Source organism: Trypanosoma cruzi, genomic scaffold (assembly GCF_000209065.1).
Source record: "Trypanosoma cruzi strain CL Brener 1047053516805 genomic scaffold, whole genome shotgun sequence".
Lineage (NCBI taxonomy): Eukaryota > Euglenozoa > Kinetoplastea > Trypanosomatida > Trypanosomatidae > Trypanosoma > Trypanosoma cruzi.
The window spans coordinates 115,258-137,824 of NW_001849494.1; the positions used below are offsets into that span (position 1 = coordinate 115,258).

At 51.9% G+C, this 22,567-nt stretch overlaps 9 protein-coding genes across 9 annotated transcripts, besides 19 other annotated features; all 9 read right to left on the reverse strand.

Annotated features, from left to right (window-relative positions):
- Positions 1-19,498: a sequence feature (heterozygous, non-Esmeraldo-like haplotype).
- Positions 21-41: a sequence feature (AT_rich).
- Positions 164-195: a microsatellite.
- Positions 340-367: a sequence feature (AT_rich).
- Positions 428-449: a microsatellite.
- Positions 578-638: a sequence feature (GA-rich).
- On the reverse strand, positions 1,173-1,589 carry Tc00.1047053508411.10 (cofilin/actin depolymerizing factor, putative; the record flags this gene model as incomplete). The annotated part of the gene is made up of 1 exon (XM_805535.1): positions 1,173-1,589. One exon carries the CDS (start codon positions 1,587-1,589, stop codon positions 1,173-1,175), a length of 417 nt encoding a protein of 138 aa, XP_810628.1.
- Positions 1,599-1,620: a sequence feature (AT_rich).
- Positions 1,907-1,930: a sequence feature (AT_rich).
- On the reverse strand, positions 1,985-3,271 carry Tc00.1047053508411.20 (hypothetical protein, conserved; the record flags this gene model as incomplete). The annotated part of the gene is made up of 1 exon (XM_805536.1): positions 1,985-3,271. The coding sequence occupies one exon, from the start codon at positions 3,269-3,271 to the stop codon at positions 1,985-1,987; it is 1,287 nt and encodes a 428-aa protein (XP_810629.1).
- On the reverse strand, positions 3,721-7,140 carry Tc00.1047053508411.30 (hypothetical protein, conserved; the record flags this gene model as incomplete). Its single annotated transcript, XM_805537.1, has 1 exon — positions 3,721-7,140. One exon carries the CDS (start codon positions 7,138-7,140, stop codon positions 3,721-3,723), a length of 3,420 nt encoding a protein of 1,139 aa, XP_810630.1.
- Positions 7,454-7,482: a microsatellite.
- Positions 7,601-8,740, reverse strand: Tc00.1047053508411.40 (hypothetical protein, conserved; the record flags this gene model as incomplete). Its single annotated transcript, XM_805538.1, has 1 exon — positions 7,601-8,740. One exon carries the CDS (start codon positions 8,738-8,740, stop codon positions 7,601-7,603), a length of 1,140 nt encoding a protein of 379 aa, XP_810631.1.
- Positions 9,081-9,101: a microsatellite.
- Positions 9,202-9,223: a sequence feature (AT_rich).
- Positions 9,395-9,444: a sequence feature (AT_rich).
- Positions 9,636-9,702: a sequence feature (A-rich).
- Positions 9,961-12,342, reverse strand: Tc00.1047053508411.50 (hypothetical protein, conserved; the record flags this gene model as incomplete). Its single annotated transcript, XM_805539.1, has 1 exon — positions 9,961-12,342. One exon carries the CDS (start codon positions 12,340-12,342, stop codon positions 9,961-9,963), a length of 2,382 nt encoding a protein of 793 aa, XP_810632.1.
- On the reverse strand, positions 13,646-14,830 carry Tc00.1047053508411.60 (hypothetical protein, conserved; the record flags this gene model as incomplete). The annotated part of the gene is made up of 1 exon (XM_805540.1): positions 13,646-14,830. The coding sequence occupies one exon, from the start codon at positions 14,828-14,830 to the stop codon at positions 13,646-13,648; it is 1,185 nt and encodes a 394-aa protein (XP_810633.1).
- Positions 14,839-14,865: a microsatellite.
- On the reverse strand, positions 15,211-17,331 carry Tc00.1047053508411.70 (hypothetical protein, conserved; the record flags this gene model as incomplete). Its single annotated transcript, XM_805541.1, has 1 exon — positions 15,211-17,331. The coding sequence occupies one exon, from the start codon at positions 17,329-17,331 to the stop codon at positions 15,211-15,213; it is 2,121 nt and encodes a 706-aa protein (XP_810634.1).
- Positions 17,401-17,426: a microsatellite.
- Positions 17,521-17,564: a microsatellite.
- Tc00.1047053508411.80 (hypothetical protein, conserved) lies at positions 17,693-19,129 on the reverse strand (the record flags this gene model as incomplete). The annotated part of the gene is made up of 1 exon (XM_805542.1): positions 17,693-19,129. One exon carries the CDS (start codon positions 19,127-19,129, stop codon positions 17,693-17,695), a length of 1,437 nt encoding a protein of 478 aa, XP_810635.1.
- Positions 19,499-19,537: a sequence feature (areas merged during assembly that could not be assigned to a particular haplotype. This can correspond to areas where the two haplotypes were merged or to regions with more than two copies in the genome that were merged during assembly.).
- Positions 19,538-22,567: a sequence feature (heterozygous, non-Esmeraldo-like haplotype).
- Positions 19,597-22,374, reverse strand: Tc00.1047053508411.90 (DNA repair helicase and transcription factor protein, putative; the record flags this gene model as incomplete). The annotated part of the gene is made up of 1 exon (XM_805543.1): positions 19,597-22,374. The coding sequence occupies one exon, from the start codon at positions 22,372-22,374 to the stop codon at positions 19,597-19,599; it is 2,778 nt and encodes a 925-aa protein (XP_810636.1).
- Positions 22,517-22,561: a sequence feature (A-rich).

Genomic DNA, 22,567 nt, shown 5'->3' on the forward strand with positions numbered 1-22,567 from the left:
GTGGCAGCCCGCAACCTCTCTAAAAAAAAAAAAAAATAAATCCTCTACAGTGACAAGGGAGTAAGAGAGAGAGTCCTATAATAATAATACCGCACTAATAATAGACACGGCAGCCTCCCCCTTGCTGCGGAGGCTCACCGTACAATTCCTACCCCTCCTCCTTTTTTTGTTTTTCTTTTTGTTGTTGTTGTTGTTCCTTCCGTTCTCCCTTTTTTCTTTTTTCTTTTTTTGTTACTTTTCCCTTCCGCTGCTCCGCAGTTCCTCGCTGCAGCTCACCGCCCTCTTGTCTGCCTCTAATGCTACGAGCAGCTGCGACACAAGAAAAAAAAAAGATATTCCATAAAAAAGAAATAATAATAATAATAAAGGGACAGATATACAGGTACATATGCATGTATATTTATACTTATTTGTTATCAACAGCCAAAAATAAATAAATAAATAAATAATAATAAAGCAGAAAGAAACCCGAGGTGCTCTCCATTGCAACTGTTGCTATCCTTTTTTTGGGGGGGTTAAAGGTGTGGTTAATGGAATGTACCAACTTCATCCTCTCCACCTTTGCATGTGGGGAGATGAGAGAAAAAAAAAAAGGGAGAGAGAGAGGGAGAGAGGGAGAGAGGGAGAGAGGGAGAAAGCGCGTGCTCCCTCCATGTTTCAGCGCCCCACCCACTCCCCCATCCCATGTGTCTTCTGAAGGTCGCAAGTGAGAGCGCTGCAGACTCACTAGAATCCACGCAAAACAAAGGCACATCCGCAATATCGCCGGTGTGTCCTTCTCTGTCCCCCCCAAACGATATTCTCCCAACAGAAATCCGCCCTGTCAACGGCCATTTATTCCTTCTTTTCTTCCGTTTTCTCCACTTTCTTCGTTCTTTGGGTACTTTGGTACAAGCCAAAGACCCACATACACACACACACACCATTCTCCCTGTTCCTTGTTCTTTATTATTATTGTTTTTTGTTTGTTTTTTTTCTCTCTCCTTCTATTCATTCCCACCTCCTCCAGCGTCTTGCTTTTCTTCCACCATCCCTCTAATTTATACACGTCAAGTTAACTGGCCCCTAACAGACATTCCTTCCTCCTCATTCACTGCCCGATATATGTATGCATGTACGTGTATGCGTATCCCTTTCCTTCCCGCGTCGCTATTAGACAATGCGGAGAAGGCCTAGCACTGGCGGTGGGACTTCACCTTGCGCACAATATCTTCGAATTCGAGCTCCGTGACATCGTTCGCCTGAATGGGCTGAAACCCTTCCGTCATCGCATTCAACGCGTCGCGGCTGCTGCTGTACAACATCTTCGTGCGCGGGAGTCCCGAATCCGGGTTCCAGCTGACAAGAATAAGCTTGTCACGCTTTCCATCGTTTGTTTCATACTCAAAGTCGTATGCAGCGTAGCAGGGGGATGACTTGTCGATAGAATCCACAAATTGCTGGAATGTAGCGTCCCTCTCACCCACCGCCTTAACGGCTATATTTTTCTGGTCAATAATGTGAAGCATGACGTAACGGCACCTCTTCTGACGAAGATCCGTGAGCGCCTTGATGCACTCATCGGAGACAACAACACCTGACATAGCCATGATTGTTTGTTATTAATTATATATATTTTTTGGGGGGAAATTATAAAAGTTAGCGCTAGGAATACTGTTTGTTTGTTTTGTTTTTGGTTTGCTTCTTGTTGTTGTTCTCGTTATTTCCTTCTTTACCCTTGTGAAAGTCAATTCCCTCTTGTGAATGTGGGAATGCCGGAAAAACATAAAAATAGAGTGATTTGTCGGGCGGTCACGGCGGCAACAGCAAAAAAAAAAAAAAAAAAAGACATGCACATTATAAATACAAATAATGCCCTTTTATGTCTACACGCGGCGCAAACGATGTGAGGAAAAGAACCGTACGCAAAAAAAATAAAATAAAATAATAACAATCATAACTCCATCATCATCAGCAGCAGCAGCAGCCACAGGGTTAGGGCGGACTACAGCCCGAGTAGGCCGCGAACAAAACTGTTGCTGGCAGTGCAGGGAAGAAAAAAAACAGGCTCAGCATCCAACGGTGTTGCCGTCGTTTCCACCCGCTTGCCTGTCACGCTGCCATCAGAGGCTGCATATGTGCTGTGCGGGACCGGGGCCGGGTATGGATCCCCCTCCTCCGCTGCACCGCAAAGTACGCCAGTGTACAAAGTCCCGCTGAATGCGAGATAAAAAACCGCCACAAGCCCTGCCGTGCTCTGCAACGGAACTCGCGGCGGCTCCAATCCTGTCGTTTGTGGCGCCGCCAGCTTCCTCCTGCTAGAAAAATTGATGCCGGCCGATGTTGTGGCACTTGCTGCAGCCTGCCGTGGACGCTTGTTGGGCGGCTGCATCCAGAGAGCGTCCGCTCCCCCAGCAGAAAGCCTGCGGGCACACTTTTCATCCGCTGGATTGCGGGCACGACCGAGCACAACGGCCGATAACGCATCGTCAGCCGACGGCCCCTCGATTTCCTCCGCAGCCGCATCCATTTTTATTGCACGCCAAAAAGCCAACGCACTCTGGACTGTCTGCCCCTCAGCCGCCACGGAAGTGTACTGCGTCCGCAGCAGGTCTGCATCCTCCTCAAGACGCCGCAGGGCCTCTGCGTCTCGCACGGTAATTTCTGCACAAAAGACTTTCGCGATGGGTGCATGGACCTGAAGAGAAGAAGCGGAAGAGGGGAGAAAGCGCACGTGGATGTCGTAATTGCCTCTCTCCTGCTTGAGAAACTGCGTCTTCCTACTCGTGTTGTTTGCCTCACTCTGAGAATGAGAGTATTCTCCTCCTTTTCTTTCGCTAGCAACCAACGGCATCACACGCGTCAAGACAAGATCTGCAATCCGCTGCGCCATCCCCGCAAGATACTCCCGTGGTTGTTGGACCCAAATGCGGTGCATCGCGCTCCCCGTGGAGTAGCCATGTTCCCTCCGCAACAACTCCAACAACGAAGACACCTCTGCGTCTTCAGCCCCCATAACTGCTGATCCGGATGACACTCCCTCACCATTCTCTGCACATCTCGCAGTGTTGTGTGATGCCGCAGCGGCGGCCCGACTCCGTAGACGCGCTGCTTCCTCAAGAAAGACGCCAAAAGGGTGCGGCGGCGAAGGCGGGTTGGCAAGAAGATCCACATACTGTCTCGCGCGACGGAGGCTCTGCGGTGTGATTACGCGCCCAAGATGTAGAAGAAGAGGCGGTTTTGCCCTGCAGGCCGAAGACGCAAGAGCCGCGCGTGAGCCCTCGCCTTGCATTTATTTTTTGGCTTTTAAACTTCTTTTACTGATTACGTAAAGAGACGATCCAAATGACTACACCCAACAGTAGCAGCAGCAATCATCCCGCGGAGCCACAGTCCCTCCCCTCAAATTGACGGCAAGGGATGCAACGTAAAATAAACAGATGCATATGCGTATATCATTGTCCCCTCCTCTACACCCACCACCTCCAACAGCGTGAAGAAGAGTCGTGGGGTTACCAAAAAAAAAAAAGTAATAAACACCCCCCACACCCCAACGGTCTAAGAGTAACAAAAGAAATACTCACAGACGCAAAAAGACAAAGAAAACACACACACACACAATAATAAAAATACACGGGAGAAAAAGCACACACGGACACACTCTCTCTAAATATATATCGCCCCCTGTCCGCGTGCAAACAAAAAAAAACTTCAAAAATAAAAAAAGGCAATAAAGCTGATCTATTGAACACTCGCCGCCGACCGCAGCGCCTCTAACATTTGCAACACCTCCTTTAGGGATGTGAGGTAATCCACCCACTGTTGACTTCCGCGGCACTGCGGGAGTTCTCGCCACAGAAGCGATTTCACACGCCGGCGTAAATCCCGCTCTAGTCGTCGTAGCCGCTTATTTTCCTCCGGCACGGGGTCCTGAGAAGTCTCAGGTGCTTTGGAATCACCGAGCTGTGCAGCACTCACAAGTTTAGGACTCGCAGATGCATGACCGCTAGTTGTCGCCCCAGTCGAATCACTTTTCATCGCCAGCGGAAAACTGTGCGGGAGTGGTGAAGGAAAGGAGCTGTCTTGTCGTTCCCACGAAGAAGTGCGCCGCGGTGACTGTAGAGCCTTTTTCCGTGTAAATGCATCCCGCATCCCTCGAGAGGGTGAGGACCTTGCACTTCTGCCAGGGCAGGCACAGGTGTGCGCCTCACCGTTGCCGCCGGACGCACCTCGCTGGCGTCTTGGCGTAACGGTTATCGGCCGCATATACTCATCCACGAAAATAAGAAAATAGCGTGCCACACACACAGAACAGTATGGATTCAGGCGACCGGGCCCAAGTGGACTCTTTGGGCGTGTTGTCGCGATCAATCTGCGTGTCGAGAATGCCCTGGTCCTTGTGGAGCGACGCACAAAAAATATCGGGAGTCTTCGGCCCCGTGCATCGTAATACTCCTCGCATGTGGGATCCAACACACGGTGATACGCGTCGTTGTAGTAACAGTAGTACTCACCAGGAATGCCTTTAAACTCCTCATTTGCCCCGTCCTTCCCTACATCCAACTCCTCACGCCATGCCTGACGCCACGAGGGGCTGCCCTCCTGCTCTCCACGTCGTTGCCGCGGCACTGAAGGTTGACTAAAAAAACTCGCATGCGGAGCGGAATCCGTTTTCTCATCCCCATCTTGCCCGATAAAATCGCAAATTTTTGACGGAGGCGAGGGGGACGGCTTCTCCTCGGAAGAGGCTTTTTGATATCCCTCCAGCGACTTCTGACGGCGCAAATGAGACGGAGAATCTCGCACCTCAACAGGAGCGGTTTCCCCAGAGAGGCGACCCAAGGGTTCCTCTTGCCGCAGCGGTGGCATCCCGGAAAGTTCTGCGGGCGGTGAAGGAAAATTTAAAGCCTCCACATCCATGAGAATAGGAACTTCCTGATTTCCTGGTTTGGCGTCCCCTCCCGTGGGGCGTCGCCCAATTGGCCCTGCATGGGTCGAAAAAGACGACGAAGATCCTTTCTGTGGGTCGATTATCCCCTGCATCACGTCCCCAGAACCACTCCGCGTTACGTGTGCCATTGGAAAGGAGGAAGAAATGCTGTGGTTTCCGTCCGTGTCCAAGACACGTGGCCCACCGGGAGACAAATTTGGTCCCAGCGAGGGATACCGTATTATGTTTAAAGCCTCTGAGGTCTTGGGGAACGCACGCGATCTTTCAGGCTCGCCACTGAGCACTGCTCTCACACGTTCCTGTAAAGCTGGTGTCAACGTTGATAGCATCTCCTCAATACTGGTGTCACTCTCCCAGGGAGGCGTCCGCAAACCTTCCCCGCTGCCTCCTCCCGACCCGCGGTGCAGCGGCCGCACAGTGCGGTGAACGTACCAACTCACATCCGTCCTCGCCATCTCCATTTCCACACTGCTTGAAGATGAGCTGCCAATGAAATGGGCAAAATCCTTCACTCGTGATGCCATGAAGGGGCCCTCGCGTTCCCCATCACCAGTCGCCGTTTTATTCAGCATTTGATCTTCCCGTTGCTGATCGTTTTCAATGTGCGATGGAGCGGCAGGCAAAGCGGCGTCCTCCCGCTTCTCCAAAGTAACAGCCGAACTATGCAACAGGCTCTCCTCACCGCATTTGGGCTTCGCCGAGACTGCTGAAAATGCCTCCTCGACTAAATCCGCGGCAGCTGCAGGTCCACGCTTGGAGGAGGCTCTAATGAGGAGGGACGAATCGCTCATCATTCGCACAAGCACAAAATTGAACCAGCGGCGAAAGCATGCAAGCAGCTGTCGACCCTCCTTCTGTATAAGAAACTTTGCAAGTGTGCACTCTAATTGACGCTCCCTCCTCGGTGACGCGCTCCCAGAGTGCTCCGAAGAGGCGGCATAGTCAGTGTGCGGAATCTTCTTCACTCGAGAAAGACCTCTTTCATTGACCGAGACCACCTCACTTGTCCGCTCTGCCAGCCGTGATGACTCACCCCCACGCTTGTCTCGCAGCATCGCCTTGCGTCGTCGTCGGCTGCCCACCTTCCATAAGGCGTCGGGGCGCTCTTCCTTGCGGCATATATCTACATGATCCTCCTCATTACTCTTGGCATCCGGAGTAGCCGCCAAGTTCTCCTCGTCAAACAGCTCCTTGAAAACATGTGAGGGAGCAGCGGTAGGCGAAACGTTGCCTCGTCTCTTTTCATGCGGCGAGAAAATGTCCTCATCAGCCTGTATTCCATCCGCTCTATGCGGGAAAAAAATCGCACGCAAAGGCGAAATAGCCATAGCTGAAGCTTCCTCTTTCTGCAACAACACTGGTGAAGCCGAAATGTCCCCCAGTGTACGTATCATCCCCTGAGATAACGGTGGGCTTGAAGCCACATCTGTGCTCTCCATGGAGATAAAATCATCGCGCCGAGCTAAAGCACGCAACTGAACGTTCCTTTGATGCGCCCATGAATCCACATGTTCATTCCATTGTTGCTGATGCTCCACAAAAGTCCCCACGAGAATCACGGAAATACCGCACAAGGAACAAACACGACAAATGTTGCTCCGCACGGTCTTTTCTTCTCCCATCACCGCTACGGTAGACGACACCGGCATGGCGGCTTGTGATGCAGCACGGGTTTCGTGAGTGGAGGTATCAATTGTGTGTAACGCGTCTAGACCCCGTGGTTGAGCGGGTGCTTGTGGTGGACGTGCAGGAACATCGTGGAGCGTGTCATCACTGGCCTTTAGAACTGTGGGCATGCCCCGTAGAACGCTCGTCGCATCCCTGGTTGGCGGAAGCTCGCTGGTGGGACGGATGCGAGGAGGTGTGTGCGGGCGGAACATAACGAACGATGGTGATTCAAAACGAAGACTCAACACCGAAGAATTAGGCGCGGTTCGAACATTTGGCTGCTGATGATGATGATGATTTTGTTGATCTTTTTCTTGGCGCTGAGACTCATGCAGGAGTGTTGCACCGCTCGGGGTCCGTGGCAGTGTCTTCTCCGCCAAATTCCCCTGGGTCTCGCTGCCGGCCGCCAGAGGGCTGGACCACGGAGAAGTGGAGCCCCCTTTAAAAGAGGAGTGCGCCGTGACGGATGCAGTGGAGGGGTTGTCAGCCGCACTCCCCCGAGACACGTTGACACGAAACAATTCCTTCGCCTGATGACTCATTCACCACCTCAAGACAAGTATGCCACTGCAGTGGCGGTGCAGGACCGTCAATGCGTGCCCCTCGCGGTGCGTACCGCCCTTCTAGACGCACAATTCCGTCAACGCTGGTTGGCGTCGGCTGCAAAGAAATGTGGCGCGCAACCGTACCTCGCCTCTGCCCCCCTCCTCCTCCACCCCTTCTACTGGCTACTGCAGCTAATACTTCCTCCCCGACAGTTGGAGCGGAAGGACGCTCGAAACGCGTCTGTGGAAAAATGCGGAAAAAGAAGCCACAAAAGGGGAATTCATCAAGAAAGAATCACAAGCAAAAATAAATAACAATAAATAATAATAATAATAATATAGGAGAATTCCGTGAAGTGAAGAAAAAAACAAAAAAGAAAAGGCGGAGGGATAGAAAACTTTCAAAAGTTACAATCGGCCAGAGTTCAAGGTTGAAGAAAATGTGGTTGGTCATGCGTCATTGTGCCTGATGCCCTTTTTCACCCCGCCTTCGAGCGGCAGTGGTGGTGGTTGGGTTTTTTCGGCCCTTCTTCCTCCCTTCAGCCCTCTGATGCGGTGGCTTCGTGCCGTCCTCGTCCGATTCTCCCAGCAGCTGCGCCACAGCCGTTGCGGCAGCGGCGTTTTCGTAATTGATTGTGCTAACATGATGCACACGATAGCCTCGTTTCAGAAGCTCTATGACAATACGGGCGATATTGCGGGAATCATCGATGCCGCTGTGTGGATGGCCGTGAAAGGACAGCCCCAACTTCCGTAGCATATCATTCAGTTTGCGTGGGCGCATTCGGAAGTGCTCGGCAAAACTGTGACGCACATTCACCCAGCGGTAGAAGAGGGGAGGGAACAAATGTCCATCCCGCACCACACTGCACTCGTACATAAATTTCCGCATATCCCATGGGCCGTCTGTTACCATGCATATCATCCTCTCGCAGTCAATCCAGCCCGGGTTATGGGTCTCGTCGTACACAAAACGCCTCTTCTGCGACGCCTTCAGACATTTGTTCAGCCCTTCCAGATGCTCCTTCCTCCAGCGGCGGCAGAGCGGGTACACCACCTCCCGCAGCCAAAGGTCAAAATGCCGCAGTACTTCCGGCAGTCGTGGAGCTGCATCCACTTGGGCCTGTGTGATCCCTGTCAGAGCGGTGCAAAATGACGTCAAGCGGGGGTTTTTCGTTGGCCGCACGTATGAGTGAAATTCCGCCACAACACGCAGCTCCGCCGTGTCCACGCAAACCACCGGAAACTCAATAATCTCATGGGGATAGGCCACGCTCGCGCTGTCGCAGGTCGCCTCAAAGTCACACACAAGCAGGTGAGAAAAAATCTGCGGCACGAGCCTTTTTTTGCTCTGCGAGGAGGAACCGTTGTGGCGATCGACAGCGTCACTCGTGCCGGCCGACTGGGCAGCTGTGCGCCTCTTCGCACCCCGCATGAGGATCTCAAACCTCGTGCCCGTCCCGTGCAGCAACGCACCGCCGCCATCGTCCTCGGCGCCATCATCCGTCCCGTCCAGCGCGCTCTCCGGCAGCGGTCGCAGTTCCTTCCGTATCAATGCCACCTCCGCCGCCAAGTCCCGCGTGCGCGCACTCTGCATCGAACCTTTATTTCTCTCACTCTCTCTGTATTTATTGTTGCGCTCTTCTTGTCGTCGGCTCCCTTCCCCCGAGTCAAGCGTCAACAAACTGACGTCGCCTGCCACCCGACAGCCGACTCGTTCCGACCCCAACTACACATCAAAAGGAATTTGTAAAAGTGACGACGTCCGCATCCGTCCAGTGAAAACAAATCGTCGCGGGAGTTTGTAAAAACACACCGGAAACGACGACAGACAACATTACAAAGAAGAGAAAAAATTAAGAAAAAAAAAAGCCAAAGAGATTACAGAACGCCCTTAGCTACGTTGCCTCCTCCATTCCACCTCCGCATACAAATAAACACACACACACACACACACAGAGAGAGAGAGAGAGAGAAACACATGGACGGAAAAATAAGTAAAGGCACGCAAAACCTTTCAGCGTACGTATAAATGCATCACTATACGTGGGTGTAAACATATATATATTTTTATATATAACAAAGCAAAGAAACATACAAATACAAGCACAATACAATATATACATGCATGTATACAGGGGAAGGTTGAAAGGCAACGGTAAGAGAGCCACACTCCTCGGGGAAAGGGCAATATATAATTGAAGCATTAGTATGTGCATCCATATCACACTACTAGCAAATAAAGCAAAAGAAAAAAAAACATTTATATATATTTCAAAACATACAAAAAAAAAAAAAAAAGACAACCGGTTTTGGTGATGGAAGAGGTGGAAAAAGAGCCCATGCCAGCAACCCGGACGACTGTTCCTTCCACTCCCCCTTTTCCCATGCAATCTCTCTCTCTCTCTCTATCACCCCTAAAACCCTCCCCGCATTCACCACCCTTTTGCTCATCTTACCCCAACCCTTTATATACACAAAAAAGGCACTATAAAAAAAAAAAAAAAAATCCAAAATAAACACAAACAACAACAAAAAAGAACAGGAGGAAAAAACAAATGGACACACAGTTAAAAAACACGGTCCGTCAATTCTCCGCCGTTCCATCGTCACGGCCATGTAAACACAATCCACTTCCCTAATGCAGACTAAAAAGCACACTGTACACTATAGAGAAGCATAACCCTCAAAACTAACTTATGGATACATCCGCAAAGATATATATATATATATCAAGAGAGCCTATTTGCGTTCCGCCACCCCACAAATATCCCCCTTAAACTTCCCCTCCATTCCGTCTATCTTTCTCAGCCTTGATTACGATGATGAGGCATCCGTGTCATTTTTGTCCAATTTTACCGTTTCTGTCGCTGTCGTTGTGATCTCAGGTGCCACAAGGCTTGCCGTCGTAGCTGTCGCACCGTATGGCAGGCGGCTAAGCGGGATTTCGCAAAAAGAGCATCCCAATTTAAGCATGCGTATCACAATCGTCGCAACGTTCCTTGCGTCGTCAATGCCACTGTGTAGCCGTCCTTCAAAGGGGCAGTTAAGCGCATCAAGCATCGCCTTTATTTTGCCTTGCTGGCACTGAAAGAAGTGTGCAAAGAAACGTTTCACATCAATCCATTGATAAAACATACTGGGAAAGCGAATCCCTTGCCGCGATACGCTGTGAATGTACATAAATTCCTTCAGGTCAGTGGGACCATCCGTGGCCAGCATGGTGCGAGAACCGGGAGGGACTGTCTGTGCATGCCATCGTTCAAATCGCCGAATAACATCCTCCAGCGGCAGGGCGTTATCGATATCTTCTTGTCGAATGCCCGTCAATTGGCGGCAGAACTCACTCAGTTTGGGGTTCACCTTGGGCTTGACAAAGTGGTGAAACTCGGCAACAGCCCGTTGCAGCCTCACGTCAACCATAACAACAGGAAACTCAATGATTTCGTGAAGGTACGACGGTGGGGTGCTCTCTTCGCAAGTGGCCTCAAAATCCAACACGAGCAGATAATCATACGGACAACTCGAATGACTCAGGGCGGGATTCATAAAAGACAAAAGAGGAGAAACAGAACCACTCCAAGTGCCACGTGAGCGGTTGCCATAGTAGTTTCCAGAAGTGGTATGCGCATAGTTTGCCGCGGCCGCGGCTGCAGCTGCCGTACGACGTCGAATCATATCTTCCCGGGATTCCAGTTTGAATGCCGTGTTGGAAGAAAGCAGAGAGGGCCCAGCTGGAGGTGTCGTGCCATTTGATACTGTCGTAGATGCCGACGGCATGGCTGAACTTGCCATTTCCATGGCAACGCCGCCGCACTGATGCAAAGGCGGTGTTGAAAAGGAAACGGGGGAGTTTGTGTGAGGATCGGCCGCCGGCGTTGATGCAGATCTACCAGAAAAGTAGTACGGGGCCGCACTCAGTGGAGGACTCGCCAAAACTGAATGAAGACGTGACTCAAAAGGAACCGCCTTGTGATTGAGTGTGCTGTGAACCTTCAATTTGTCTATAACCACCATTTGCTGGTGTTCCTCGTCCGCCTCCCCCTGCTGCTTCGGTTTGTGTTCTGTTGTCCTGTCCGAAAATGACGGCGCTCGCGGTGACTCGATGCCCGATATCGCCGCCTGCGACAGCGGCAACGTCACGCCTGCACTGCAGGATGACTCCGAATCCTTTGGTGACGTCTCGACATCCACGCACCAGCCAGTGCCCAAAACAGTGTCCAATACAAACGTCAATTCCTCGCGATTCTGCACCAACCGGTGCACAGTACTGAAATACAGCTTAATATCCTCCCATTGGCCCTCCGCATTGCGCCGATGCGTGACACGGTTACAACTCTTGGTGCCGTTGCTGCCACTACTACCACTACCATTACTGACACGGCTACTGCCGCCTTCCACCCTGTCCACACCAGTGCCCGCCCCGCTGCACCCCATGGCGGTGGATGAAGAACTCACACCATTCGTTGCAGTTCCCTCCTTCTCGAGTGAGACGTTTCCCAGCGAGGCACCCGTTAAAGCAATCTCTCGTAGCACTCGGATAAGCTCTGAAACAGACTTTTCATCTTCTGGGATGAGCTCAAATGTCTCCGCAGAGGACTGAATTCTACTCGAGCCAACATTCCTATCATGTTGGGTGCCAATATCTGAAGTAGCGTCAACAAGAACAACAGCGTCGGAAGCAGCTGACGAACCACAAGAAGAAGAGAGTGGAAAACCTCTTCTCACAACCTCCGCGAATGAAGTTCCCTTTGCTAAACCTCCCTCAGTGCTGCTTGGTTCTGCGTGTTCTCTGCCTTGCTTTTCCTGCTGGTGCCGATGCTGCAGCTTCATATTTCGGTACGCCTGAATTGTGGCGGCGTCTGGTGGGTTTTGCATCAACAAAGAGAGCCACTGGATGGCCAGGGATCGTGCCATGCGGAACTTTTCTATTTTTGAATTCGCATTATCCCTCAAGCCGTGGCGCCGGCCGCCATGACGCATTATGCGAGCGGGTGTCCGTCCTTCTGCCTTGCCTGGTGACTTCCACCACGAGCCCCCGGCCTCCGTATGGCACAGTGGCGACAGGTGGGGCTTCGACAATCTGTCTGAGTGGTCGTCATCCAGCAGCGCTGTCTGCTCAGAGTTGCTTCTATTGAGCGTGTCCGCCATCTCACCCCGCGGCGATGGCGTTTGGTGGTGTACGTTCTCAGCGCTCATTGTCCAAACTGCTTCGCCCCCTGTCTTTGCCTCTTCTATGATTTCCACACGTGTCAAGCCCTGACGCCTCCTAATTTTTGTTGTTGTTTTGTCTCACGTTTCTCTTCTTCGTCTTTTTTTGTTTTTAATCTCCGTTTCTTGCTTGTTTTGTCTTCTTTGCTCAAATCGTCCTTCCTTTTCCGTTATGGTTGTTGTTTCCTCGCCGCCCCAAAAGACACGCACTTTTGCTCTCGCTTGCTTCTGCGCCGCCGCGCCTCTACGAGCGTGCGTGTGGGCGTCACAATTTTGCGTGCAAATTACGTCGGTGGGGAGTCCGTGAGCCACGCCTCCTCGCCCACGCGTTACTCGCCAGTGGAGAGGAAAAAGGTGGCTTCGAGCGCGAGTGTTTACCCGAGCAAAGAGAAGACCACCACCGCTACCCACAACAACAGTCACAGCAGCAGGCCAAACAATCAATTAAAAAGAGTGAGGCGTCGTATTGTGGTTCCACTGCGTATGACACCCTACACGCCCACCCAATGTAAAGGCACACAAGTATGGATGAATGAATTTGCACGCTGCTGAGTGTGTCCGTGTGGGGCGTGAGCCGCTGTTCCCAACTTTTTTTTATGTGTGTACGGTGTGGCTATTTAAATCCTCTGACTGAGCGAATCTATCGCTGCGCCTCCTTCGCTCACACAGTCACTCCGCCGCAGTCCCCTTCTCTCTCCTTGTGTGTAATTATTAATCAATTTGTGTCTGCCTCTGTGTGAGTGTGTATGAAGCACACTTGTGCTTTGTTTTCTTCTTCGTGTCGCCGCCGTCAACCGGAGCCCCTCACTCCCTTTTTTGATGCCGCTTCCTGCTAGCCTCCTATTCCTGCCAGGAGCGGCGGTGCGAGTGGGAGGGCGAGAAACAAAAAAGGGACAGAGAAGTGAAGTCATCCAAAAAAATTAGCAGGCACATCCTGCAATGAACAGGAGACAATCTAGTAAATAGGCATACATGGGAGAGTGCATGCATGCCCGCACACACAGACACACATCGGTGTTTAGTCATGATTTTATCTATCTTTTTTTCTTTTAAAATTGTCTCTTGCAACGTACCCTCAACAACTCCCCCGCCCGAGCGGCAGAAGACAAAAAAAGGGGGGAAGGGGGAATTTGTGCATGCGTTTATGTTCGTGTGTCTCGTGAATGTTACACGTAAAAGCCCAAACAAGCTCAGCCAACGGTGCATTGCGGAGCATCCCACGCCACACACCGGCAGCCAAATGGAGAGAAATGCATGCACTCTTTTCTTTTTTTTTTTTTGATGCACCGATTTACTGCAGCCGTCCCCGCCAACGCAGTATCCTCGTGGACACCAGAATAAGCAGCATCACGGCGGCGACAATCAGGAGGATGCACAGAGCCACCAAGCGACAACGAATTGCAAGCCTACCTCGATTTAACCGTTCTCCAATTTGCTTCAAGGCCACACCACGGAATTCATAGGGATGCTCCTTGCGGTACTGAAGCACTTCCGCTTTATGCCGCTCACCAAATCGAAAATACTCTAGGCCGTAGCAGCTCTTGGCAATGTCGTCAACGACGTCGGGGTCCAGTCTGCCGCTGCCCTCCTCGCGGCGGTAGAGCGGATATGTGTCTAGGTGGTAGTGGTAGTCGTCGTCCATGGGAATGACGATGAGAAAGTCGAAGATGCAGCCGGCCCTCATCATTGCCACAGCCAGTCGTGCAATGTTTACTGCATCGTCAAAGCCGCAGTGGGGGCGGCCCTCAAATCGCAGCCGCATCCGCCGCAGCATGGCGTCCAACTTGATCGGCGCGCCACGATTGAAGTGGTGGGCGAACGTCGTGCGAATGTCGAGGTATTCGTAGAAGATGCCGGGAAAACTGACGTGATCACGCAGGATGGAGTGCTCGTAAATGAAGTTCTTGAAGTCCCATGGGCCGTCCGCGGCAAATGCAACTTTGGCCCCAATAGGAATCGTCTCACGGTACCATCGCTCAAAGGCCTTCACCACCTCCGGAAGGCCGGGCGCGTTATCAACGTCCTCCTGCGAGATACCGGTCAATTTTTTGCAGAATTCTGAGAGCACAGGATTGCGCCACGGCTTCACGTACGAGCGAAAAGAGCGTCGTGTGTCCACGATGCCGCGGCGCACGTCAATTAGGACCCCAGGGAACTCGATGATTTCGTGATGATAGTTGTCATTGTTGCTCTCACAGGTCGCCTCGACATCCACAACAATGATGTAGTCAAACAGCTGCCGGTCCAACGGATCCGCCTCGTCGTAGATGCTGACGTACGGCACACGGCCTAGGAAATGCCCATTTTGTGCATGCGACTTCTGCTTATTTTTACCACGCTGCGCTGCGGCCAAACGCTGCCCGTGTTGACACGCTATGCGCTCCTTATTGGCCATCCTATGTGCCATGGCCCGCTTCGTGTGGTGCGGCATCCTTCTTTTGGCGCCTGCTCCAGTGCGAAAAGAAACAGCCGACATCACGTAATAAAAAAAGAAAAAAGAAAAAAAAAGAACAGCAGGAAAAACAAATAAATGAACGGCGGAATAACATCAAGTAAAAACAGCCGAAAAAAAAAAAAAAGAATGGGTGCAGAATTGCAGTGCACTACGGCTAAAAACAGCAATGAGTCCTGCACGCACACGAACACGCTTGAAAATCAGCCTCTTCACATACGACTTATTTGGCTCCCGTCGCAATAACAAATGAGAAGGCCAAAAAAAAACAAAAATTTACATGCGTCTCCGAGAACCGACCACTTCTTTGTTCTCATTTTAATAGCTAGCCTCAGCCCGCATATCGCACACGAATGAAAAAGGCGACGCCATTTCACCCACCCGTCCTTTTTATTTTTCTTTCCTCAACTGCTTTCTTGTGCGGGTGCGCTTTCCACACATTGTGAAGAAGCCTGGTCGTCCACCGGGTTCTGATTGAAGGCCTCCCTGCATGAGAGGAAGTAGCAGTGGTTGTACAAAAGCCGTGCGGCAGACGAGACATCCTCGCGAAACTGCTGGCAAAGCCTGCTGTTGTGCGCAATGATGTCCAAGAGGAACTTTTCTTCTTCTGGCGTCCGAAGCTCCAACTCACCGTCGGGGCACCAAATGGAAGTGTCATCGGTTGGCTGCCGCAAACGCTCCTCGCCGCGGAGTTTGCCCCTGATGATCTCAACACAAAGACGCAGAAGAGGCAGACTTGTTTGGTACGGCAGAAGTACTCGTAGCATGTCAACCGATGGAATGTAATCGCAGAGACGACGGATGTCACTCTCGCACGCGTGAAAATGATGCGCCCCAAGAGCGACGAGTAACGGCACAGACGAACGGGATGTGCAAAGTTGCGGCAAGTGCTCCAGCAGCACGCGGGCGGCATCCACGTAGCCGTTGCAGATGGCATAGTACAGCGCCGTACATTGCGCATCGTCGCACAATTCTGCATCCGCGCCAGCCTCCAGCAGCATCCGTACAACATCCCCGGGGTCACTGTTGGGATTGTTCACAGCACATAACAACGGTGTCCATGCAAACTGCGTTGATATCGCCGGATCTGACGATGCACTGTTCACCACCAAGGCAGACCCCCGCTCCAAAAGGGTCTTCACATAACGACTATTGTTTCGAAAACAGGCGCGGTTCAGGCCCGAGGCGGTGTTTGTCACGGCACCGCTGAATTCACCCCACTGGACATCTCCCTCTGAACTCTCCCCGAGTTGGTAGCATTTCCCACACGGCCGACGGAACAATTCTGGGAAGGCACAAAACGCGTCGTAGACGGTTTCGTACTCCGCCCCCGACAGTCCCTTTGCCACCCACGCACCGGTTTCTTGGGTGAATCGTATCGCCCGCGTCGCCAGGCCATTCTCACCATCAGTGCGTGCCTGTTTTTCCGACTGGCGTCGAAGGACGAGTGCCACAACCTCGCCCGGGATGTCTGTGAGTGTTGCCAGGCAGTCCCCCTCCTGCGCATCCGCTCGACGTGCAAACGCCTTTTTGTGATACTCCAACGAATGCTCAAGTTCAAACAGCCCAACCTGCATGACGTCCCTCATGTTGCGATCCAGAAGGAGAAAAGGACCCCACACGCTCAGAAGGCGTTTCAGGGTATAGAGGGAGACTACACCGCATTCTCTGTAGTTCACCACCTTCATAATGGCCACACGGGACCATTCCGGAAAGAACTGAAGCGCAGGGGAAAAGGTGTCTGCAAAACACGCCGGTTTCTCTTTCCCCACATATGCATTCCAAATCTTCCGTACAGAAACATCCCCCAAATACGCGCCTGAGTCAAAGTAGGTGTTTTGCTGAGACACCTCCAAGTACCAGCGCAGATGTGCCAAGTGAAAACCGACACCGCCATCGATATCCGCAAGGATACATTCCAACTCAGCAGGGAGATGCGCCCCCTCATTTAACCACGGCATCGTGTCCTCCTCCCCTCCACCCTCCAAGTAATTCTGTCCTTCGGCTCGTAATTTTAATCCGCCACTCTTCGAAGTCGAAGACGCCATTTCATCCATGTAACGCTGCAGCTCTTCCAGTGCGCAAAGCAGCAGGGAACACAATGCGCCGGAAAGGCGATAAAACACAGGGGCTTGCTTCACGGAGCATTTGAAGGACGTAATGCGAAGAAAAAAGTTGTGCGCCTCCTTCATTTGAGGAAATACATGTGCCAGTGGAACTTTCGCCTCCGTGCAGGTGGCATCCAGACGCGAGGTGAGAGAGAGCGCAGAGCCCACCTGGGACTCTGCCACAGTCGTCAGATCCACACCACGCAAGTGATGCCTTTCCTCCATGATGGCCATCTGAAACTGACGAAATTCCTTCGCGGAAAGAGGGGCACCGTTGATCTCCTCCAGCAGCATTTCAAGTTCATGCACAGGCAGATTGGGGCCAACAGGCGTAAAGAGCTCGGAAACCTGCATGCTGTCGACATCGTTCAGCACACGCGCCAGAGCGCGTAGATCCGGTGGGATCATCGCCCGCATGACTGCGGCACGTAAAAAAACAACCCACACAAGCCTGTTTCCAAGTGTACGAGCCAAAACAACTAAAATAAATAAAAATAAAAAATAAAAATAAAGAAGCAAGGCAACAAGAAGAAAAAAAAAAAAGGGAAAGCTCTTGCCATTCAAAACAGAAACGGATTAATGAATAAATAGAAAAGTTTGAGAATCTATATATACATATATATATATAGGTGTAGGTGTATATAGATATAAAAAGGAGAATGCAAAAAAAAGGAAAAAAACACAACACCAAAGTACTACAGCTCAAAGTCAACATTATTTATATATACAGACAAGCAGAAATATTCACATAAAGACCAGTGACATGTACGCCTGAGCTCTACTTCTTGCCAGAACGGCAGACAACTGGCAGCGGCCGGCGTCTTCCAACGGATTTCATCCCTCCATGTAGTAAAATAAATTCGGGCGGTAGTTTTCTCTGCACTAAATGAACTGGTGGTAATGGTTGCCTTGACATCCATCTGTCGGGCACATACGGTTTCTTGGAGCTTCGATTTCTAACAGAACTCTCGCCCGGATAAACCAACCTCCCCGTCGCCGGCAGGTACACGGCAGTATAACCCAACTCACGCCACTTTCGGAGAAGTTCCTCCTCTTCCATCCCATTGAGGTTCGGAAAGTTCGTCTTCTCCTCCTCCTCTGTCTCCTGCAATCCAACCCCCGCATCAATTGCGTCGATAGGCTCCTTTTTCTGCTCCTCCGCCGCAGCCTCGTCAACATCCGTAAGGAAGAATTTCTTCCGGGATACCTCGTTTTTGTCCGCGGCAAAAGGAACAGTGCCGGCGGTGCTATTCACGTCCCTCGTGACACCGTCCATGAACGCCAGTGCGGTCCGCCTCAACTCACCTGGCAGCATCGATACAGGAATGTGTTGCATTGCATGGTTGCCAATCAGACGATCGGCCGGTGGATCGGCCGCAATTCTCTGCATGGCCTTCATGCGACGCTCCAGCGCCTTTGCAAACATCTCCTCCACGAGCTGGAGCCGTCTCAATGATCGCTGCTGACGATTCTCCGCTGCCTGCACCTTCTCCCGTCGAGCACGGCGCGCGGCCTCTGCCTGCAGCTCCCCACCCAACCCACGCATCTGCGGCGACTGAATAATTTGCAAGAACTCCTCGCCCATCAGCCCATTTTCTTCTTGTACACTCGACTCCCCTTCAATCGCGTCATCAAATAAACAATCAGGTTGCGTTGTGCCAGGAGAAACCGAATTGGGTTGATTTCCGCCGTTCTCACCCCCCTCCACACCACCACCACCATCGGCGGCAATAACATCCTTCTGCTTGCAGTCCACTCGCGCCCCCGGAAAAACAAGCGAGTGGAAAATGGAGGAACGTTGCGTACCCGCTTCTGAGCCTTTGCGGGCGGGTCTATTTACTTTTCTATCACCTGCTGTAGCATCACCACTGAAATTGTCGGTGCTGCCACCAGCGCCGGCGCCTTCATCACCCATACTACGACTCCCCGGCCCTGGACGCTGCCGCCCCTGCGGTCTTTTACTATTAGATTGTTTATTTCTTTGCTTCCACTCCCCCGCGGTCGCTAATTTCACTTCCTTGGGCGTCGTGAAGGCACTTACTGCTTCCTCATCCCGCAATTTTCGCGTGCGACGCTGTAAGTCCATCTCCTTCCCTGGAAGCCCCCCATTCCGACTGTCTGTTTCCACAAATTCACTGCTGATGCCTATCGTGCCCTCGACACGGCTGACACTGGTGGAAATCTCACAATTTTGATCGCGTGCTCTTGTCCCCATTGACACCGATACTGCTGCTTCCACGAAAATCGGCCAAATTTTCCCACAGACGCTCTCGCTGTGACTGTGAAAATAAAAACAAACAAGAGGAAGGGAAGAGGAATAAAGGCCTTCGGCTTGCAAAAAACAGTCAAACAGAGATTCAACAAGTAAAGGAAAATAAATAAATAAATGCGTCACATTTGAGTGTGACTGTTGGAAGCATGTAACCAGGAGGAAAGGGTATGGTGCGCATAAAAGATGACGGCGGCGGTCTACCAAATTGGCAACTAAAGCAGAAGAAAGGGGACGGGATGGAAAAAGGCCTACAGGAAATAACAGAAAAAAAAAAAGAAGTGTGTGCCTGTCCACGTATACATGCAACAAGGGAAATTTAAGAACGCAGAGCGGGATTTCAAAAAAAAAAACCTCTTAATAACCCCTCAAGCATGACACAGACATGTCCCACCCACCCAATCCTCACTTTCTCATCGCGGATTTGATCTTCTCTTGATACGATAGCGCATCTGTCCCAGAATGTATTGAATGCACTCCTCCTCCCCTTTAAGACAGTCATGCGCCGCGTCCAATGGGCCGTAGCAGATACGGCGTACCAGTGTTGGGTTGTCCTCAGCCATCTGTACAGTGCCAAACGTCTCTGGGGCATTGGAAGCACTGAATCGCACTATCCATTTTTCACCTAAGCCACTAACCGCCAACTCCGCCGCCCGTGGCGTGTCATTAAGTACAGTAGAATCCAGTTCGCAGACTTCTCTTCCATTCACAAAGAAACGATGCATGCGGCGTGAGGCCTCCTGTGAGAAGGGAAGCCAGATGCTCCCTTTAGCCGCCACTGCGGACGGCAATTTCCGCTCTAATGTCTCGTACCACCATTGTGGATGTCCCACACAACAGGGTTTCCCTCCGGTACGCCGCAATTCCTTCAATAGGGAATCACATTGCAATACACGATACGCAAAGCCTTGATCGCGCAGCCAACTTTGTCGCCCATAGCTCTGCTGCACCTCATGTGTATCCTGAGAAACAAGTGTGTAGAAGTAGGAGCAGGTGTTGTCCAGTGAAGGTGGCTTGGGACGCAGGATACGACCCAGTCGCTGTGCCTCTTGGCGACGCGAAGCACCTAGTCCAGAGACCTGGATGATCACGGATGCGCATGGAATATCCAACGCAACATCACCAACGCGGGATAAAATGATTGCATTAATGTCGTTGGAGTGCTGGAAGTACTGTAGAAGGTTCTCACGCTCAACCTCCGTGGTTTTCCCATCCATAAAAGGAACGTTAAGGTGTCGTGCGTAGTACTGCACCCCCTCCAAGTCATCGCAAAAAATAATGACTTTGTCTGGGGGGGAACGGTTGCGGTGGAACTCTAAAAGGGCCTGCGTGCACCAAAGCTTGTACGGATTGAAGCAGACCACGGCACGCGCGAGTGATGATGTCCCGCGGCGCGCGAATGGGTCCTCCTCCGCCTGGCTGTCCAGATACTCCCTGAAGAAAGGCAAGGGAAGCGGACACTGCACCTCAGCGCATTCAACCCGGGCAAGAAAACCAGCCCGGGTAAGCTCTAGCCAGTTGGCCTCGTACAATTTTGGCCCTACGAGGTGCCGCAAATCGCCAATCTTGTCGTCCTCCCGCAGAAGCGTCGCACTGAGACCCACCACGCACTTGTACTTGACTTTGTTGAGCACCTCCTGGAAGTGGTGGGCGAGAGCGGCGTGCACCTCGTCCAGCAGTAACAGTCCCCACGCCTGCTCTTCAACGCTCGCAAGGATGCGGCTAGTCAGCCTCGCATCTTCGCCTTGCTCCTGTTCCGGGGCAGTGGGGCGCTTCGCAACAAGCATGCTGTACGTCGTGATAAAAACATCCCCAGGCATTTGTTTTTTGTCGGAAATACACACCGTCACCTGATCCTCAGACAAATCCGTCCAGCGAAAAAATTCTCGCTGCCACTGCAGGACGGAGATAACATTTATACACATGACAATTGTCCGCTTCTTCAGAATCGTTGCTGCGCCAATACCTGTGAGCGTTTTCCCTGCCCCACACGGCAGCACAATCACCCCTTGATGGGCCTTATTGCCGCAACGAAAGCGCTCCAATGATGCTACTTGGTACGGGCGCAAACGCACGTGTTCAGCGAGCACCAAGTCCCGCACGTCGAGTGCTCCATCCTGAACATAGTCATAGAACAGATCCGCACGCACCCCAAGTTCCTTGAAAAGTCGTTCTCTCACATTACGCAGTCTTCCGTCTTTTACTTGGCTCTTGTATACCACGCGAGAATACTTCCTTCCCGTGCTATTGGCGGCAGCGGTGGCACAACTCCCAACGTCATCCATCGCCGATGCAAATGACACTGACGGGGTGTCAAAAAGTCTGCGGAGCGCCTTTGCCCTACCGCTCTCCACTACACTTTTCTCCTCCACGCCGCGGTCCACGTCCGAGAGCACCCACCGCATCACGCCATGAAGGGAGACTGGCACCAAAAACTCCTGAAGGCGGCTAACAAGAAACTCCATTTGTTGCCGGTCTTGGCTCACAAGGAAGTACACAAGCCTCCCCTCATCCTCATGATGTATCTGTCCTTGAGAATGATGGTGGGGCTGTTGCCGTTGGAAAGACCGCAGTTGTGGCTGAAGAACAATGCGGACACGCGACGATCTCTCCTCCTCCAAGAGCATCTGCTCAAGATCGGGTGGCAACGGACGGAGTGCATCAGGGAAGCACAAGGCATGAGATATAAGCGGCTCCGGCTGAATTGTCACGCCCTTCACAAGTGAAAAAAAACGGCGACTTGGCGCTGCCGTCTCCTCCGTCGCCTCCTGCTTCGCAAGAGAGACTCGTTCGCCATTCTCCTTTTTCGCCCTTTTCGGTCCAAGTCTATCTTCATCCTCCTCTTGTTTCTGCTGCTTTTTTCCCTGTGACTCCTCTGACTCGTGGGTTGTCCCCATCGCCACGTCCTCCCCGTTCTCCAACTGCCGCTCGAGTGCCGAAAGCTTCGCCAAGTCCACCGGCAACCGATGCTGCTCGTCCAGACGGAAATACCGGATGAAGTTCCGCATCATCGCCGTCGAGTACGTCCCCTCAGCACTCGCGGCGGAAAGTGACGAGGGAGAAATGACGTACTCGCTCATGCGCAGCGTGCGGCTCACGGGCTCGCAGCATGACGTGAGAAAGTCCACAAGGTGCGGGTACGCCGGGTGGGTGTTGTTCACAAAGAGACTCCCGTTTGCTCCCACAATCATATCGCTCCCGCCCTGAGAGTCCAATTGGGCGTCCTTGAAGTGCCCCCTCCGGCCCCGACAGGAGGAGAACAAAACAACAACAAGGAGGAAAAGGCAAAGATGCACGACGGACAGACAAGTGGGGCGCTCACCAGCCAACCGCAAAGAAACAAAAATACAAGAAAAAAAAGGAAAAAAAAAAAAAAAAGACTCA